Consider the following 19,436-nt stretch of genomic DNA (forward strand, 5'->3'; position numbering starts at 1 on the left):
GGGTGCGGATGGTCATGTGTAAGAGCAGGTCAGCGGCGGAGTGGGGACAATCGCGCTCCGGCATGTTTCAGGGCACGCTAGAGATACAGGCTCGCCAATGCTTTAGTTTGTTCGTCTGTTAACTTATCAGAGATGCAGAACACCACACTACAACTTTTCGGTATTGCACCAGGCACAGTCATCGTCATCATTACAAAGCGCTAAGGCCAAACACCTGACAAGGTCTACACACGTTCATTCGAATAAACGGATATGACGTTTTTGTGGGCGTTCCCAGTAATGCAGACGCTCATCCACACCCACTGATTAACATGTAATTAGCATGACTTTGAACAAGAAAAAGAAAACGAAATAAAAGAGAAAATAAAATGAAAATCAAACTTTACATTTTAATTTGAATTGTGTCAGTATTATTGCGTGAACATTAATAAAACCTTTGTAAAAAATGTTTTTGCTATTTCTTTTTCACATTTGCCTTTTCATTTTCATATTGGCAGTCTTGAAAATGAAATGTCAAATCACCAATTGCATTTTCTTTTTCAATTTGACATTGTCAGTGTAAAAATGAAAATAAAATCATTTTATTTTATTTTTCATTTTGGCACATATTGTGTATAATGAAATTGCTAATCTGGTTTTCATTTTAATCGTTTCATTTTTTTATTTAAATTTGGCAGGATTTGCCTCCCACACCGTCATGAAGTTCTAAAAGTAATATTGCATGAAATAGGAGAACAAAAAACAATAGTCTGAAAATGGGATAACAGTCTTAGATTTGCAAAGCATTCAATATAATCATGATGTTAGTGCAATGCAGTGCCTATAGCAGAATCATTTGGAAAACCCTGCAGCACTGCTTACCATCTCACACTGAATACACGGCTATAATGAAAGATAAATATGTGCTGAAATCTGGATTTAGTTGGATTTGTCATGTACTGTGTATTTCTGCATATTCAATACACGCAAAGATTCTCCGATTTAGTTTTTTACTTGCAACCAGAACATAACATTCACTTAATATAATTTGACACAGAAGACTGGCAGTTTACAACAAAGGCAACACATTTCAGTCAAAACCAGGGTGAGGTAGGATCGAGAGGATTTGTATGATGCGGTGAGTAAGAAAAAATCGTAAATGTTACAGTAAATGGAAAAAGATAAACACAAGCTCTTGATGCAATATGTACACGTTGGACTGTCAGAGCTTAACCAGATTTTAATTTTAAACCGTTTAATTTTTTTGTCTAGTTTTAAAATAAGTGGCATGGGTATTACTCTCACCTCAACACTGTCTCAGTTCATCAACACATAAGAACCTAAGCTTCGTAAAGCTAGGTTTTAACATATTTACATAGCTATTGTACAGCTTAAGTGCTTTGGCGTGATCTTTCCAAACCCTCCACAGCTCAAGGAGATGCGCTGTCAAGAAAAGCTACAGTAGGTGCATTGAAACGGTTTGTTGGCACAGCAGGAATTTACTATTTTCTTAAGTAGGATTAAACACTGATCAGTCATGCTCTGCAGAGAGAGAACCTGGATGTTATGATCAAAGTAGACAACACAAGCTGCTACAGCTTTATTAAATTAAAACAAAGTGATTTCAAACAGCGTCATAGTCACTTAGGAAGTCTCTTTATGAGCGTGCATTACAGCTTGATATGCAAATGTATGGTCCATCCTGTAAAGTCCCATTTTCACCTTTCCAGATTAGGAGATCAGGAAGGACATCATTGTTACCATGGTAACCTTAATCCATAGGCATTTAATACCAATGTTGTTTTGTTATAGTTAGATGATTGCTTTCATGTCATGAACAGTCTATTTAAATTTAACCTACAGTGAGCCACACACGTCGACATAAAACCATATAATAAATACCCAATGTCATTAAAAAATAAATTAAATCATTCATGACAAGTGCTTATGTGCCTGCATGTCCCGCAGCCCCAAAACAAAATCTGTTTTAAGATATTTATGTGGCTTCTTTGTCTCGTTTTTCTATACAAATGTACCTCCTCAAACCCAAACCCATGCTCAAAAAATCCACACCCCGGAGGGTCAGTGCAGAAAACTAAGCCCAGCACCGCAAGGCTATCAGTGGGGGTCAACAGTCTGGAATGGAGTATGGGGTCTTAAGCCTTAACCCAGCTCACAGGAACCCAGAAGGTCTCCCGTTCCAGTCTTTCCAAGATGCTACGTAGTTCTGCGCAGGCACTGGCAGTGTCTTCTTTAATCAGGACCCGATCTACAAGGTGTCCGTACTGCTGATCTATCTGCTGTGCCGACAGACGCATTTCCTGCAGGTCCTCCTCCTGAAGCGAAACATGAAAGGGTAGCGCATGAATATGAATGAAGGGAACGAAAGTGAGATGACAATGGATGTGGGCATTTTATACAAAAAATCAAGCTAGCTAAATGCACGATGCCGTGAATCCTGTGATTTTACGATAATTTAACGTGTGAAATTTGGCTCATTCTGAAACCAGACAGTCTCTGTAATTTCATTCCATTTGTTATTAGATTATACAATTTAAGGCTGATTTTCGAGAGGTTGGACAGATTATCCTTCATCAGTAGCACAGGGGCCGTTTCTCAATTCCAAGAACGCAAAGAACGGACTTGTGTTCTCGTGTAGACCGATCTGAGGCAGCCTCGGAAGAACAAACTTGGATGGACTTGCCACAGTGACTTCTAGGACTTCATGCGGATTCCGTACACGCGCAAGGCTGCATTCGAAGCATCCTTGATATCAAGAACATCCGGGTATTGTCATGCGTTCTCTGTGTTCTTGAGTATTGGAACGGACTTTGACGGCTATTGATGACGTAGAGCGAGGACACAAGACCGCTGAAGAACGCATATTGAGAAACGGCCAGGGTTTTCGTTGGCTGCGTCCGAAATCGCATACTGTGACAGTACGTACTGAATTTGAATAAGTACCTACCTATCGGCCGTTAAAACAGTACGTTCTATATAGTATGAGTGGGAGTAGTATGAATACCTTTCGGACATACTGCGTCCACCATGTTTTATGGTCATGTGACCCATATGCTCTTTGACCTATGACGTATTAACAACAACATATACGTGAGCGTTGATAAAACATCATTTAGTCACGAGAAATTCATTTATTGGCACTTACATTAGAAACGGAAGTCCGCCTTGAAGTTTTCCGCTATATTTATTTGATTTACTTTTGAAATTTGACCGTTGCTCAGCTCCCGTGGCATCATGGGATAGAGAAGTGTCCATCCGATCCACACTCACGAATCTCGGCGGAAGTAGTAGACCATCCGGGTATTTCTCGCCTACTGTTTTTTGCATACTGAGGTTTCGGACATACTATTCATGACTCATACTCATTTTCGCCTACTATATAGTATGGAAGTAGACAATTTCGGACACAGCCTGAGAAATAAATGACGTAAACCTTTGATCAGACTTACTGTGATTCGCCCGTGTTCGCCCCCTCCTGGTGAGGTGCCAGCACTGCGACGTCTGCGAGACTCCGGAATTCGTGGTTTTACAAAAATGACATAAGGTTTAAACTCGGCTGTCCGCAGGGTCTTCAGTGCCTGTTTCAGAGAGAAAAGACACAAATCTTCAATTAACTGACCCAAATACACAACTACTTTTTATGAGATTTCATGCTTAAATAGCATACCATCTAGTTTATGATGGTTACATGAGCTTTTTAGATATACCTCATAATCTAACTAGTTTCAGCCTGATGGATATATAAGCATCCCATTCTGTGGACTAGCATTGAAAAGACAAATGCTGGTGTTTTCAGCAAGTTATGTGTTAAGTAAATTGAACTGTATATAAACTCAAGCTCTGTATACCTTACATGGTTACTCAGCTTAAACAAGAGTGGCTGTAAATTCTCACATTAAAAATTCATGAAAGCAAGTTTAAGGTGCCCCCCATGACCAGAAGAGCTATTGTTGCCATTAAGGTTAACATGATGTAGGCCTATGTGTTCCTATAGAGACACTGTGCTTTCTGCTGTAGACAAGTGGCTCCACCTAAAGGAAAAAACTAGTCAACACATGCGGCTGAATTACTTGAGTTATGCAAAAAGAAAACAATGTGCTACAAAATGTAACAGGACATTTATAATTAATGTTTGTTCCAGAAAGCAATTTGTTTCACTGTTTTCTTACTTAACTTATTATAGGTAATATATACAGTTTAAGAACAGTCTGAGGAAAATACTGCTGTAAGATTTGTTGCTTGTTTTTAAAAGTCCAAGCCTTGAATAAATAAAGGCTTTTATATATGTTTTTCTCAAACTCTCGAGTGCCTTGGTGTGATATGCTTTGAAAACTTAAATGATCAATTAGCCAAAGAGCACCAAGATAGATTTAAAAAGCTGGTGTAATTTACCTCAGGCTGTACATCCACCAGACACATCTTGTTCTTGGCCTGAACAGAGCGGATGGCTTCTATACTGGTCCCATACAGATTCTCTTTATACTCCCCGTACTCTATAAATCTACAGACAAAACACCAGACAGTCACGCATACACAGACAGATACATGTACACTGCTAAAGGAGTTCATGACAGTATGTATCACTTACTTGTTGTTCTGGGCATCAGCCTCAAAGCCCTGCTTGGTCACAAAGTGATACTCTACGCCCTCCTTTTCATGACTCTTTCTGGGCCGTGTGGTGTCTGTTAGAGGGAACAAAAGCAGAAGAATTTGGGTTTATAATGACATTTATACACTTAGCAAAAGGCATCCCTTTTCCTATTTTTTAAATCACTATTTTAATCATGTGATATTTCATACTGTTAAAAACGAGTATTTTACAACAATCTGAGTATTTTTTTCAAATTTAGTGAAGAAACGTAAGAAAGCTACATGTATATTTCACCAATGAATTTTGTGTTTGTTAGAGAACAAAACTCCAAGATTGTATGTACTGCAGATATAGTATAACAGTTTTATTTAAAAAGCACTAACAGCAATTAACAATATAATCTACCAAAATAAAAACTTGCATTTACTGTATTTTCATTCTATTACAGAAATTGTGTGGTATTAATACATTGTGTGGCATTAATGCGATGATAAAAGGGTTCAAATTCATCAAAACTTTCCAAGAAATTCCAGAATAAAACGTGTGTTCATACTTACGTGGCACAGCCACAGCATACCGATGATGATTTTCTGCTATCACTTTCTGCTTCAGCTCGTTGATTCTTGCTCCCAGAGAACCTGCACACAAGGACAGCAGTGGGTTTGATTCACTTTTTTCAAGTCCAGTTTTTTTGAGGAAATGTGCTTTGCTACTTGCCACTAGGGGGCAGTGTTATCATTTGAACATAAGTTATTAAAGGCTGTTTTCTTTGAAGGTGATATGCTTTTCCAGGCTTAGTTCTCAATTATGGGGTGGTTTCCCGGACAGGGCTTTAGATTAGTTGTCTTAACTGAAACCAGCTTGCAGTGACATTTCTAAAAACATATCAGTGCCATTGTTTTGTTTCAAGATGCACACCATTTGGAAGAATGCTTATAACCAACAGTTCTTGGCCCCCATTGACTACCATAGTAGGACAAATTACAATGGTAGTCAAAATTGCCCCACAACTGTTTGCTTTCCTAAATTCTCCTGAATCCTTAAAAATGTCAAATTTATAATGGATTTTTTCTTACTATGGTAATCAATGGTGGCCAAGAACTGTTTGGTTACAAGCATTCTTCCAAATATCTTTCTCTGTGTTCATCAGAACAAAGACATTTCTACAGATTTGGAACAACTTGAGGGTGAGTAAATGATGACAGAATTTTCATTTTTGGAGGAACTGTTCCTTTAAATGTCCTAATTTAACTATGGCCTAGTCCTGGTTTAGTCTAATCCCTGTCAGGGAAACTGCCCTTAAATGTGTAGGCCTACATGCTGATTTGCTGATAATATTCAGATTCTGTAATCAGGAATTTGTTTACACAAGTTTTATTTAAAAGCATATTTCCTGGAACAGGTAAAACTTAGTACAGGATAAACTAATTATAGCATTCTATACAGGATGTTACTTGAACAGGTGTTTAATAGGACGCAAGAACAAATCTTTTGCCAGCTTTGAAAATTCCAAAGTATTTTGACAACCACCATGCATACAAATGGTATTAGCTATTAACCTTGAATATTTCTCATTATTTATTTCCAATTTCACATTCATAAACAGCATTCAAAAACATTTTCTATTGTCTTACCAATGAGAACTACTAATCGGGGCCTCTCATTGGGCCTCTGCTGGTAGCGTGTCACTTCTTCATAGGTCAGAAACTCCGTTTCATTCTGTTCAGAAACATTGGCATCTCCTGCAGAACCACGACGGTCCTTCCGACTCAGACGAAAACTTCTCCGCAAACCAGCTGAGACAGAGAACAGAGAAATCAGACTATTGTTTTTTTTACTATATATTTTGTGGATGTTTTATAAAAACAGCTTAATATTTTAAGCAACTGAATATTAAAACATTGTGAAAGTTATTATATCATTTATACTATATTATATTATTTTAAAATGCCATAAAGTAAAGACCAAACCTGGTCCTGAATCATTAACTATTAACTAATGTCTCCATTAACTAGTGCAAGCTCCAGTGCCACTTCTAAACCTTCACTCTAATCTTCACCCTACTTTCTACAGCAGCGTTATGACAAAATGTAAAGTGTGTTATATATCAGGACATGGAGGTTAGTGTTGGTAGCTGTATGGGAAGAACAATCACTATACCTGAATAAAAATCCCAGGAAAACACCTGGCCACAGGAGGGTGCCACTGCATTACACTTTGAAGAGACTACATTGCGCATTAGACCACCTCACACTTGTGGATACACCACTTTGCCCTTAACAACTGACCCACAATCACCTTAAACATACCTCATTTATAACTCTGAGTTGGTGAATTTGGATTTTTGCATTTTACATATTTTCTATGTATTGATCAGAACAGAGACTACTGCAGTTTTAGTTGAAATAGCTAAGAATGGTTAAAACTGTCTTACAGAAACATAAGAATTTTTATCTTGTCACTGGGGGTAGATATGAAATACATTACTCTTATGGGTACAGCCCCGGTACATGCATTTTGGCAACTTTTCTGACAGTGTAAAATAAAATAATCTAAAATAATTAATTATCAGAAGACTGGTAAATGACAAACATTTTGTTTGTTTTTCAGAATTCTAGGAGGTGGTAACATTTTAGAGTTTACCACCCTCATGTTTGGCCCCTCCCATAATTAACATTACCTTCGATGAATGAACTATATTAAATGATTCTAGGTCGGTGTATGAGGGCTGAGAGTTGCATCACGCACATGAGCTATCACACACTTGACTCAGTGAGTGAGTGCACAGCCAGTCGTGCAGGGTGGAATGTGCAGAGTGTCCAATAGCAGGGCAACAGCCTTACAGTGGCTTTAAGGGGAGGGTTTTTTTGGAGGGGAAGGGTGCAGCAGAGGAACAGATTCAGAAAGAAAGTGGGAAAGGACGTTGTACTACCTCCTTGAGGAGAGGAAGGTCTTTTTACCTAATTTCAACTAAGATCTGGTTTCATTTTAGCCATTGGCCATAGATAGTTGTTCACTTGCTGTCTGCATTATTTTAGTACACATTTTACTACACTGAAGTATTTGTAAAGTCAATTCACTTCTCAGTGTTTTACATGTCATTCCTAAAGTCATAGAACAGATTCCAAATGATTTTGTCAAGCATATCTCCTAAAAACAGAATTCAAGAGATTAATCTGCCACGTGGTTCTCTCCTTTCAGACATATTCTGAGCTATTCTGTAGCTAATAGATTCAATGTAGATTTATTTACTGAAAGTGGAGCGATCGGCTGAGAAAGATCAACACCATATGAGTGAATATCACAATCGCCTACGACATCGCTTCCTTCTCTCTTAACAGCTTCTTAAATTAACACTCATTAACTAATGAGACTTCAAACATGTTAGACATGTGGCTGACACTTTTTCACCAACTCTCTCTCTTGCAGCTGTTATTTTTTTTACTTTTACCGTAAATATTTTACGTTTATTTAAGACAAGTATTGCAGACTAGTAATATACAAGGTAACAATGCAACAATACTCTCTAAATGTAATACTCTCCTCATTTCTATTCCAAAATTATAAATAGAAATGTTTATTCTGCAAAAAATGTGGACATGACCATGACATCTAAATGTATACATATCCATTACATGAAAGTTAATCATCCTGCATCCTTGTCTCTCTTCTAAACAAACATCAATGCACAATCTAGCTTTTCAGTCTAGACCTCCCTCATGAAGAGATCCCCCATTGCTCTGGGTCTTTGAAAAATCCTCTTGGCACAAAAGCAGGCAGCAACCAAAGCACACTCAGGCAAAAGGTTAGTATAGGCACAGGGAAGAGGAGTGGGCATGCATGTTCTCACCTATGTACTGTCCATTGAAATAGCCTTCACAGTCACAGTCCTCTGTAGGGAGGCAAGCAGGGAGAGAGGGGGTGAGCAGAGGAAACCAGGAGAGAGGGAGGAGGACACTAGAGTCGGGCTTCACAACTAAAGTTAGACAAGCAGGTTCATAGAGTAAGCAGGCAGGTGGGCAGCGGGTATTTGAGTGGCCATGGCCAACCGAGGTGGTTATTTGCCAGAAGAAAGATTATGATGTAATGTTCAGGAATCATTCATTCCAAAATTAAAAAACTCTGTCATTGTCCACAGTTTCACCATTTTCTGTAACAAAAAACAAACTTTGCAGCTATTTTTTGATACAATAGTTCACAGTGTCCAGTTTTTTAGAAATAAAATTGAAAACAGATTGGTGCAGGAAAGACCTGCATGAAAAAATGTTTTTTTTTCAAGTTTAAAAATGAATGTTAATAATGACAGAACTTTCATGATTGCCTTTTTAAAATCTTTTGAGGATAAGTGGAACACACTATTTGTTTATAACCCAAGTTTGACTGAGATTGATACAGATGAATGCACTGTAGCATCACTTAAGAGCTGGAACTTAAAAATGCTTAAGGACAAAGAGTGAAAAATAAAGAGATGAGTCATTAGTGGTCTCAGAACATTTGTTAAAAAGATGATAAACAGAAAATGACAATGAGGTGAAGATGTGTTAATTGCCCCTTGTTATATTTCCCTGATCCTTTTCTGTAATACCCCATTTAATAGAGACCTGTGTGTGTGTGTGTGTGTGTGTGCGTGCGTGCGTGTGTGTGTGTGCGTGCGTGTGTGTGTGTGCGTGTGTGTGTGCGTGCGTGCTTTGTATATTTATATGTATATAAAATGCACACACATACTGTACATACATGTATACTGTATATAACAAACATTTACATAAATTAAAATTACGATTAGTATTAAAATTATGTAACTGTCATGGTTCTGCCCACCTTGTCTTGCTTTTCTTGGCCTAGTGGCAGAACCATGATAGAACCTCTTGTTTTATGTGGAGAGTGACGTTTTGTCCCTGTTGGTCTTCCACTCTCCGGTGTGGCGTCTTTTTTCCCGCCCTTTCGTCTCCTCCTTATTGTTTAATTAGTTCATGTCCTGCACCTGTCCCCTCTTGATTTATCCCCTTTATAATGCCCTTGTGTCTTCTGTCTCGTGCTGGTTCATTGTACTGTCGTGTGTGTGTCATATGTGGTGAGTTCCTGTCTTGTCAGTGTAGTTTAGTTATTTTGTATTTAATTCAAGTGTTGTCTTAGTCTGGTCAGGTGTAGTTAGTCCTTGGTGTCATGTTTTATACCCTTGTGTTTTGTTTTGTTACCCCCACGTGGGTCTTTGTTTTGTATTTATATTTTATTAAATGTCTTGTTAACCCCTTACCCGCTGTCTGCACTTGGGTCCTCTGTCATTGTCTCCGTGTCCTCACCACCCACGTTCATGACAGTAACTTGATTTAAACAGTAAGTGTACATTGTACGTGTGTATAAAGAATAGCAGTGGTGTATTAGTAGTATATGCCCAGGGGCACTTTGGTATTAAAGTGGATTTAGTGACAGGTTTGCCTAATTCCTAATTACCGTAGTCCCACCGTCTATTACATGTATGTGTGTGAATGTGTGAACTCTGATCCAGAATACCTACCTTTATCACATCCCTGATCATCTGATGGCAGTAATAAGTAATAAGAAATGAAAACAACATGAAAAAAATATTCACATTTATCATTCCAGACACTGACCCTGGTTCACGGAGTTATACTGGTGTAAAAGTAAAGGTATAAAAGATAGTTTCAAAGCAACAACATAAACAAATGTCACTGCACATGCACGAGAGAGAGAGAGAGAGAGAAATGACATGTTGCAGGTGTGTCTGTTCTCTAATCAGCTTTAGATTGGTGAAAATGAAGCACCAGCTCAATAATCACCTGACCACTTCTTATACCCATACATCAATTGAATGTCTATAGTCAAGACTAAATAATGATAGAGGGATTTTCCATAAGGAAATGTAAAGTAAATAGTAAATACTCACAGACAGCCTTTTTTGGAGATTTGGAATTTGGAAGAGTACCCATTTTATTTCTGTAGGCTAATCGCCTGAGGGGGAAAACACACACACAATGAGAACTTCAAAGAGTGTGATACATCTCCTGTCCAGTTCTCTGCAACAGTCTCAATAGATTCCATATTCCCGGAGCTATGAGAAATGCTACTAAACAAGATCAAACAAAATACTGATGAGTGAAACTTATATTATCCATCCACACCAGACCCAAACATCTGCAACTCCGTGTTAAAAACACTTTTCTTTGAGGGCCAGATTCCAAAAGTATAAATAGGAAGCGGGCCAGTTTTTTTTACCATGTCATAATTTCTTCTGTTATTTTGTATTTCTGTTATTTACATTCTGTGCATACTTATAGGTCATATATTAAAACATGCACACAAATATTGCATTCGGTATTTGTCCCTTTTCATGATATTTAATTAAAAGGGATATTGTCTTTTTAATTGTATTTTATATTCCTTAATGCGTTAGTTTACCCCAAAAAGAAATTGCTGTTAATTTACTCACCCCCAGTCCCCCAGTACTTCCAAGATGTGGGTGGCATTATTTTTTCAAGAAGATATTTGGTTGAATTCATGAAAGTTTTTGAAAAATAAATTCATGAAAGTCAAATTAATAAAAGTCAAAAACACTAATACATTCAGCACAAACGTAATCCTTGTCCTTTGGCATTAAACTGGTGTCTTATAAAGCGAATCAATTGATCTGTGCAAGAAACTGAACGCTATTAGATACGGCTATTATCACATCATGTGCCCCATGCACTTAGAAGGGCAGATCCTTTGAAGTGCAAGTTCTTGAGGGAGATGAACAGCTGTTTTTCATAAATATAGCTGTTTAAATCATACATAATGAATGCAGAAATAAAAACAACATAGTTTTTCCCTTATCTGAGACAGTTCACGTGGTGTATACCCTTCCTGCACATACTTTCAAGGGCACAAGATGCGTTTTGGAACGCCACCTATTGCGTGCACAAACCGACTGCCAGTGGCTGTGGACTGCCTATTATAATGTTGTAAATAACATTACGTTTCTTGGACAGACCAATCAAATCGCTTTATAAGACGTCAATCGTTATGAGCTGCGGGAATTACCGTTTTGGACTTTCAAAGATGTGGCGTGTCAGGATGTGCATTTCTTAAAGCACACTGTTCTTAAAGTCTCTCCACTTATTTGAAATGTTAAGGCAGGCCAGGTCAAGATGATCGGGCGGGCCGCATTTGGCCAGTGGGCCACCAGTTGACTAGCCCTGCTCTATTCTTCTTGTGTGTTTTCACTGTCATACAGTCTAACAACTGACATGGTTTTTAGCTGGGATCATGTTCATGCAGCAATCATAAATGACTATTTAAAATCATGTGTGCCCGGCTTTAGTCTCACCTCTCCTGAAAGAGTTTGGATGGGACGAGTCCTGCACGCAGATTACTGTCTCCCACTCTCTTGGCCTGCCACCATGTCTGATCATCCTGACTGACCACCTGCAGGATGTCACCTCGTTTAAACGGAAGCCCCGCCTCCTGACACGGCGTGGCCTTGTCCTCCAATGGAATGTAGTCAAAAAGCGCCCGCATATAGACCTGAAACAGTTACTTTATGAGGTGATGTTCACTTGAAATGTGTAAGGTATTGGAGTTTCACTAAGTGAGTGGTTTTGTCTGTTTCAGTAGTCCATTACCTTGCTCTCTCTCAGCATGTCTTCCTCTTTGATGGCTGGGATGATCTTCAATGTGATAGATCCTTGAGACTGAGACTAAGACAAAACAAATCAATTGATTTGGTCATTATAACAACAAATGGAAATGATTATGAGAAGATGTCCAGAATTAAAATATTACCAGCAATTGACTGATCTCATCTGGCCTCTTGTTCATTACAGAAATACCATTGACCTCTCTCAGTTCATCACCTACATGCACCAGACCTATGGAGAGAGGAAAGCAGATTTACAGACTGCCTTTTACACGTTCTAGTCATACCTGCTGTGCAATTCAAAATACGCTTTATATGAGCAGTTGAATGAATTTTTAATGAGCGAGACACACCACACACAAACAGCCTGGAGGATGGATTATGGCGACAGCTGTGGACAGGTTAGTGGGTCTGAATCTCTTGATTGGGTCTCTGGGGACTGTGCTTGACCACACAGATGGGCTATGTGTCATAACAGCAGACACGCTTGCATGAAAATAATGATACTTGCTGTATAGCACAGAGGCAAGGGATTGTGGGATGATCAGATACGTCAATAGAGACAAAGATCAAAAGTGTCTGAAGATCAAAGCCCTAGAATGGTTTTCTTTGACACACACAATGGCAAATTATTTTTAAATATCACCGCTGTCCTTTCGAAACCTTGTATGTCCAAAATCGCAGTTTTTTAGGAAATGGAAAAAACACTGTACTTTTAAAATGATTAAATACTGTGTTGTCAAAGTTGACACATGGACTTTTTATTGGTTAGATATTTGCAAAACCCAGTGACAAACATAAAGGGTGACTAATAATAATGATTTATTATCAAAAAATACAATTCGTGAAATATGGAGATACGAGGTTTCAGAAGGACAGCATTGATATATTTTAGAAGTATCTTAAGTGAAATAGATTTGAATAAAGATTATTATGGATTCCAGCATGAACTGAAAATAAATATTAAAGACATGCTTTGAGGTCACTCACCACTTCTGTCTGCAGCCCCTCCTTTCATAATACGAGCTATTATCACAGACCCTGTGGAATCATCCCGACGAATTGTGGCTCCCTGAGAGAGAGAGAGAGAGAGAGAGAGAGAGAGAGAGAGAGAGAGAGAGAGAGAGAGAGAGAGAGAGAGAGAGAGAGAGAGAGAGCTTAAACTATACCATGGTGGTTAACAACAGAGAACAACATGTTGCTCCCTCTGAATTTCTCTTAGGTTTTTTTTAATAATTTGAGAAAAGCCATTGCATATTCTTGCAACTGTAATTTCTTTCACCAGTGGTTCTTTGTTTTTGACCAAGCGCACAATCTTGACAGAATCCTCATCGAGCTCATCCTCAAAGTCATCAGGCAGCGGAGGAAGCACAGGGTCAAAGTTCTTCTGCGCCACTGTGTCATGAACTGACAACACTGCCTAGAAACAAGGACTATGAACAACTGGACACACTGACAGATTTATATTTTTAAATATGTTTGTTGAGATGCATCACAAAGGCACAACAGTTATGAAGGTGTTTGTACCTTGAGATGAGGTAATGTCAGCAGATGCAGAAGCTCTTTTTCCTCAACACTCATTGGGCCACTTTGTAACTCCTCAGCCACCTGCCAATCAGAACGTGCAGACCAAAATCAAAATGTTTTTGAGCGTTCGCCAAGCCAAACTTAACACAAGTTTGAATATGATTACATGAATCTTTCCTGTGTTAATGTCAAATGACAGACGCTACAGCACTTACATCCTCTGCTAGAGTGGAGGCGCTGTGGAGAACAGGGGTGGGGCTCTGCCTTTCATACTGTCGCAACTTCTCATGGATCTAGCAGAAACAATGCACATGAATGGGGAGCCGAGGAGATGATGTATTTTTGTATGCCAAACCCGGAAGTGAGTTAGCATTTTAGGATTCACGGAGTAATTACTTACCAGGGAACACATTTTTAATAAAGTTTGAAAGAGCTGTCGGGAGGCTTGGTGGTGGTGACGTTGATATCGAGCGACCTTAAGTGTAGTTTGTTTATAGCATCGTGTTAGCTTTTTACTCCTGCCGATTGTATTTCGGCTTCAAAAGTAACAAATGTTGTGTAAATTTGTAAAGATGATCTTGATAGACAAAACGTGTAAACATCATGAACCTTTGTTAATCACAGAGCTTATTTATTTGCGATCTTCCAAAAGTCTATGGGAAAAATGCATAATCTTTTCGGCGCTTACTTCCGGGTTAGCCTACAAAAATACGTCATCTCTGAGGTACTGGGCCCGGTTGCTTAAAGCACCTTAAGTGTAATTTTCCCTTAAGTGTGCCCTTAAATATACCTTAAGTTTAACTTAAGTTATTCTCCTATTGTGTTTGGTAAAGAGAAATCACCCCTTAAGTGTCACACTTAAGGGAAAAACTTAAGGTGCTTTATGCAACCGGGCACTGGATACAAAAGTTGTATTATTGTTTATGAAAAATTTCAAACATAACCTAATGAAAATAATGCATGGTGTAAATATACAATGTAAGGTTTGGAAAAGGAACATAAAGTTGGGCACTCAATAAATTTACTACAAGTAATTATGTATACAATTTGCACACCTTCATAAGATAGCCGAGACTCCTCTCGCTAAAGACATCCTTGAGAAAGACCATGTCCTCTTTGTGATTGGCATCTGGACGCAGCTGTGAGGTCAGCAGGGCGAGCGTCTCGTGCAACCCTACATGAGATCAGCAAGTGTCAATAATGAAACATACAGTAGAAGTGTGTCTGTGCACATGTGTAATATTCACCTGCTCCAGCAGAGAGGACTGGCATAGCTTCTTTCATGGATTAGGTTGGCCTAAAAGAAAGGTAATCATTACTACAGATTATGCACCAATACATGCAAAGACAGACAGAAAGCAGCAGACAGAACGAGTCATATTGCTCTTCAGGATTTTATGCATAAAGTGAATCATGGCCAAGTCGTCATGTTCTGATCCTGACTCAATGCGTACACTTTTAGATAAACTTCAGAAGGAAGGAGAGTGTTTTAACCACAGGACAGTATTGTACAGTATAGTACAATAAATTTAATTTAATGTATGCAGTCAAAGTTCGTTTTTTTCTTGTAGACCGTTGCGTTGACTATAGACTGTCAATGGTCTACAAGGACTAAGCGTGATCAGTTTAACCCAAATTGAGATAATCTGTTAATCATTATTACTTATGTCTTTCCAAAGTATTTTTCATCCACCATCTATCTCATCCTGGTTTAAGCAATGAGATGCCTGCAGTGGATGGGCAGATCAATATCCTGTTACTTTTAAGCATATTACTTATATTTCATCTCAGGGTACTGAGTGTGCATTGCCTTGATATGATTAAGGAATATTCAGCTATGATAAAGTGCCAGGAAAGATTAGAGAGAGTGGCTGGATGAGAAGAGTGATGCTATTTCTCTGGGTTCTGGAGGCCACAGCAGGAACACAAAATGCACTTTCCTTCTCCCAAAGCAATTTAGAGATGTCACTTTCTAAGAAACCAGTGAAATTTTTACAAACACGACTGATCCATCAGAGAACCACTGCTGCAGAAAGCTTTAATTGTGTTTCTCCGCAAACACCAAACATACTACTTTTAATCAAACCCTGCAAGAGTCAGGTGAAAACGGCTGCCTTTATTTTTTAAAAAACCCTGTATTTTACAGAGTTTTTCTGTTATGTTTTACAGATTTTCCACGTAAAATGTAAAAAAAAAAAAACATTTTTACAGTTTTTTCACATGTTCTTTTTTTTAAATACGGTCAAAGACCGCAAATTTACATGAAAACAGGGGAACGTTATTTTACAGTTTATTTCTGGCGCCCCAGCTGTGTCCCAGCTGCCATAAAAATTCCGTTTTTTTAACAAGATTTCTTTTTTTACAGTTTATTTTTGAAATACGGTCAAAAAAAATTATAGAACAAGACAACACGTTTACAAGAAAAATGGAAAAACTATTTAATATTTATCCTTGTATCCTATAATTTTACAGAAAAATATATATTATACGGTAAATTTCTGTTTTTCCAGTTTACAGAATTTTTTTTACAGTGTAGGGCACCTTCCCCACAGCCCATGACCTCACAGGCGGAGTTTGTGTATGAAGGTGCCTCTTAAGAAAACTTAGAAAACCAAACCACCTGACTTAATGCATTTGCCTAAAGAATATATATAAAATATATATGCGATTTTGTTAACACAAAACCATGTGTGATCATACTTTCATGCATAAGAACACAGAGAAAAAGCTGGATACATGCCCAGACAGATAGACTATGGATGCTACTTTAATCATATAATGCTTTACATGAAATTCAGTTTGAGGAGAGAGAATGTGAGAGATAAACTAATAAATCTATCCTAAGAAACCAGACAGGGAATCCACAACCACTTACACTTGCTCTGAGGATGATGTCATTCCCACTTCCTGCTGCTCTGGTAATGATGTAATTGGCAAAAGAGATTTGTGGAGACAATGCACATGGGTATGAGGTGTGTTTGTGAAAGACACAATGGGTACACATGGGTATGATGTCTGTTATTTGCTGAAACGTATTATGAATCATGATTACTGTATGTACTATGAGAAGTGCTATCTATTTATAAGCGAGATATTTCTAGGCGAGATATTTCGGCATAAAAACATGGACGTCATCACGTGTCCTATTTTCTATCTAGAAGAGCTTAGAGCCCTTTTAGGTTTTTTGGCTTGGATCTGCAGAGGAAGCCTCACACCACAACCTTTTTTCTTGCAACCTTATTGGCTTTAAAGTTCTAATTAGGTCACAGAGTCATCACTAGATATACATCTGTTTGGTGTACCTTATTACACCTTATTGCATGTGTGTTGAAAATAGGACAAACTGTCTCTTTTAGGTTATATATGTAATGTACGAGTGGATAAAACACGTAAGAGATTGATGCTGTTTGTCTGCATCCTGTCTGAGGAATATTTATATATATATATATATGAGAAGATGAGGAGAACCAAACTATGTTCAAGAAATTATCTGACCTACAATACACAAGTTTTCTTCTTTATGCCACAGATTTAAATATTCCACATTTAAAAAAATTGAATTCATACACAGCAAAATCACCGGTGTTAAAAAGGGTCAAATTAACTCTCACAGTGTTTATATAATCCACAAATTATTGGTGCTCCTCTGCCCACACTTCAGGACCTGTACGATTCCAGAGTGAAAAACAGGGCAAGAAAAATCATCATTGACTCCACACACCCAGCACACAAACTCTTTGATCTGCTGCCCTCTGGCCGGCGCTTTAGAGCACCAAACACCAGGACTTCCAGACACAGAAGCAGCTTCTTCCCCCAGGCAATCTCCCTCCTAAACAGATAACTGCTCCTTAAGAGCAATATTCCACTTCCACTACTCCTATAGTGTGCACTATAGTGCCTTATTATATCTACATCTTATGTATACATGTATATAACACTACCTCTACTTACTAAATTATCCATTTGCACAAGTGTACATACAATCTGTTAATATGTTTATTCTACTATATACTACCCTGTACAATGTCTCTTATATGTTATTATCCCCCATTTTCTGTAAAATAGTCTTTATTTTATATATGCACAATTTAGAATCTTTTAGACTGTAAATCGTATTATATTGTATTGTCATTGTGTTGAATGTCTGTACTAGAAGCTTCCAACACCAAAGAAAATTCCTTGTGTGTGCAAGCACACTTGGCAATAAAGCTCTTCTGATTCTGATTCTGATATACACTGTCAACTGACCATGTGTTTACAGTCTTCACTTCAACACAAACAAACTCAGTTGTTGGGCCTTCGTATTTCTAAAACCCTGGGTATGACACTGATACCATTCATTTTTTGACTCCACCCATTTTTCCCATAAAAAAAANCACCATAATTATATATAGTATATAAAGTATGTAATATATAGACTCCACATAGGCTATAATACTAGAATATGTGTGTATAAATGCACACGTTATAAATATATACTCGTATTATATTGTAATCGTATTATATTGTATTGTCATTGTGTTGAATGTCTGTACTAGAAGCTTCCAACACCAAAGAAAATTCCTTGTGTGTGCAAGCACACTTGGCAATAAAGCTCTTCTGATTCTGATTCTGATATACACGTGAGTGTTAATTTGACCTTTTTTAACACTGGCGATTTTACTGTGTAGAAGACGTGCACAGGTTTCACAGAAACAAAGGCATGACTTGAATTGTTAAAGCGTTTAATATCTAACAGGATAAATTTGATCCAGTCAGTGCTGGACATAGATTTGCATATGTGAAATGATGAGCTAAAGCTTTCAAATTTGACATGGACTGAAATTCAACCTCAAAAGCATTGTAAAGGATTACTAAATGCCTGCATATAATCTATGTAAATTATACAACAAGGAAACTTTTTTATTTATTAAAACACCATAGGCCATATATTGTTTATCTCCCAACCAAGGCTCAACTATACTAGATGTATTTTTAAAAGGTTTCAGGTGCACTTGGAGTAATTCGTTTTTTGTTTAAATCTATAAAACAGGAAAAAGTAATAATTGCAATAACTTCTGCTTATTTTTCTTTCAGATGAGCATAAGCACCAGAAAGCATGATACCTGGGATTCTATGATAGGATGCGAATAACATTTATGATGTCCACTAAAAGGGGGCGTGTCTTAATTGGAAGTCTGGCCTGACTGTAGTGCCATGTTATGGTGAAGATTTGAAAACTGGGATTTATGGAAAATAATTTGACCCTAGGCATCAAATATCACAACAGAAGTGCCTTTTGTGAGTCTCAATACATTTGTTTATATTTAAAGCAGTGTGCCACTTTCATTTAGCTGTGTGAAATAGTTGCTTGGAGGCAGCACTTTACAATCATAATTCTGCACTGGTATACATACCAAAGCAAATATTAATAGTTCAACTGCCTTTTGGCAAGAAACAAACTTGTATTGTGCACACGCAGCATTTCTCTAAACCTACATCATTTTTTTTACACATCCAGACAATCAGAATTAAACTCGCAGTGACCTAATTCCTTTTCATGTACATTGTTGCACTGCCAACACACACACACACACACACACACACACACACACACACACACACACACACACACACACACACACACACACACACACACACACACACACACACACACACACACACACACACACACACACACACACA

The 19,436-nt window shown here is 38.0% G+C and overlaps 1 protein-coding gene across 2 annotated transcripts in view; it reads right to left on the bottom strand.

Annotated features, from left to right (window-relative positions):
* Positions 1-653: 653 nt before the first annotated feature.
* mpp3a (MAGUK p55 scaffold protein 3a) overlaps positions 654-19,436 on the bottom strand; it is a 23,734-nt gene continuing 4,951 nt past the window's right edge. Inside the window, exons 2-20 of one of the 2 annotated variants that reach the window (XM_057347099.1) lie at positions 14,999-15,048; positions 14,807-14,925; positions 13,967-14,044; positions 13,752-13,832; positions 13,507-13,644; positions 13,215-13,296; positions 12,371-12,456; positions 12,211-12,285; positions 11,916-12,112; positions 10,497-10,561; positions 10,107-10,127; positions 8,442-8,483; positions 6,752-6,817; positions 6,226-6,387; positions 5,149-5,229; positions 4,589-4,682; positions 4,393-4,501; positions 3,450-3,578; positions 654-2,315 (exon numbers count right to left, since the gene is read on the bottom strand). In XM_057347099.1, coding sequence (XP_057203082.1) covers positions 2,136-2,315; positions 3,450-3,578; positions 4,393-4,501; positions 4,589-4,682; positions 5,149-5,229; positions 6,226-6,387; positions 6,752-6,817; positions 8,442-8,483; positions 10,107-10,127; positions 10,497-10,561; positions 11,916-12,112; positions 12,211-12,285; positions 12,371-12,456; positions 13,215-13,296; positions 13,507-13,644; positions 13,752-13,832; positions 13,967-14,044; positions 14,807-14,925; positions 14,999-15,035 — 1,842 coding nt within the window. In that variant the 5' untranslated portion in view covers positions 15,036-15,048 and the 3' untranslated portion in view covers positions 654-2,135. The remainder of the gene's footprint in view (positions 2,316-3,449; positions 3,579-4,392; positions 4,502-4,588; positions 4,683-5,148; positions 5,230-6,225; positions 6,388-6,751; positions 6,818-8,441; positions 8,484-10,106; positions 10,128-10,496; positions 10,562-11,915; positions 12,113-12,210; positions 12,286-12,370; positions 12,457-13,214; positions 13,297-13,506; positions 13,645-13,751; positions 13,833-13,966; positions 14,045-14,806; positions 14,926-14,998; positions 15,049-19,436) is intronic. The other variant, XM_057347100.1, reaches the window with a different exon arrangement.

This window comes from Triplophysa rosa, linkage group LG11, assembly GCF_024868665.1.
Source record: "Triplophysa rosa linkage group LG11, Trosa_1v2, whole genome shotgun sequence".
Classification (NCBI taxonomy): domain Eukaryota; kingdom Metazoa; phylum Chordata; class Actinopteri; order Cypriniformes; family Nemacheilidae; genus Triplophysa; species Triplophysa rosa.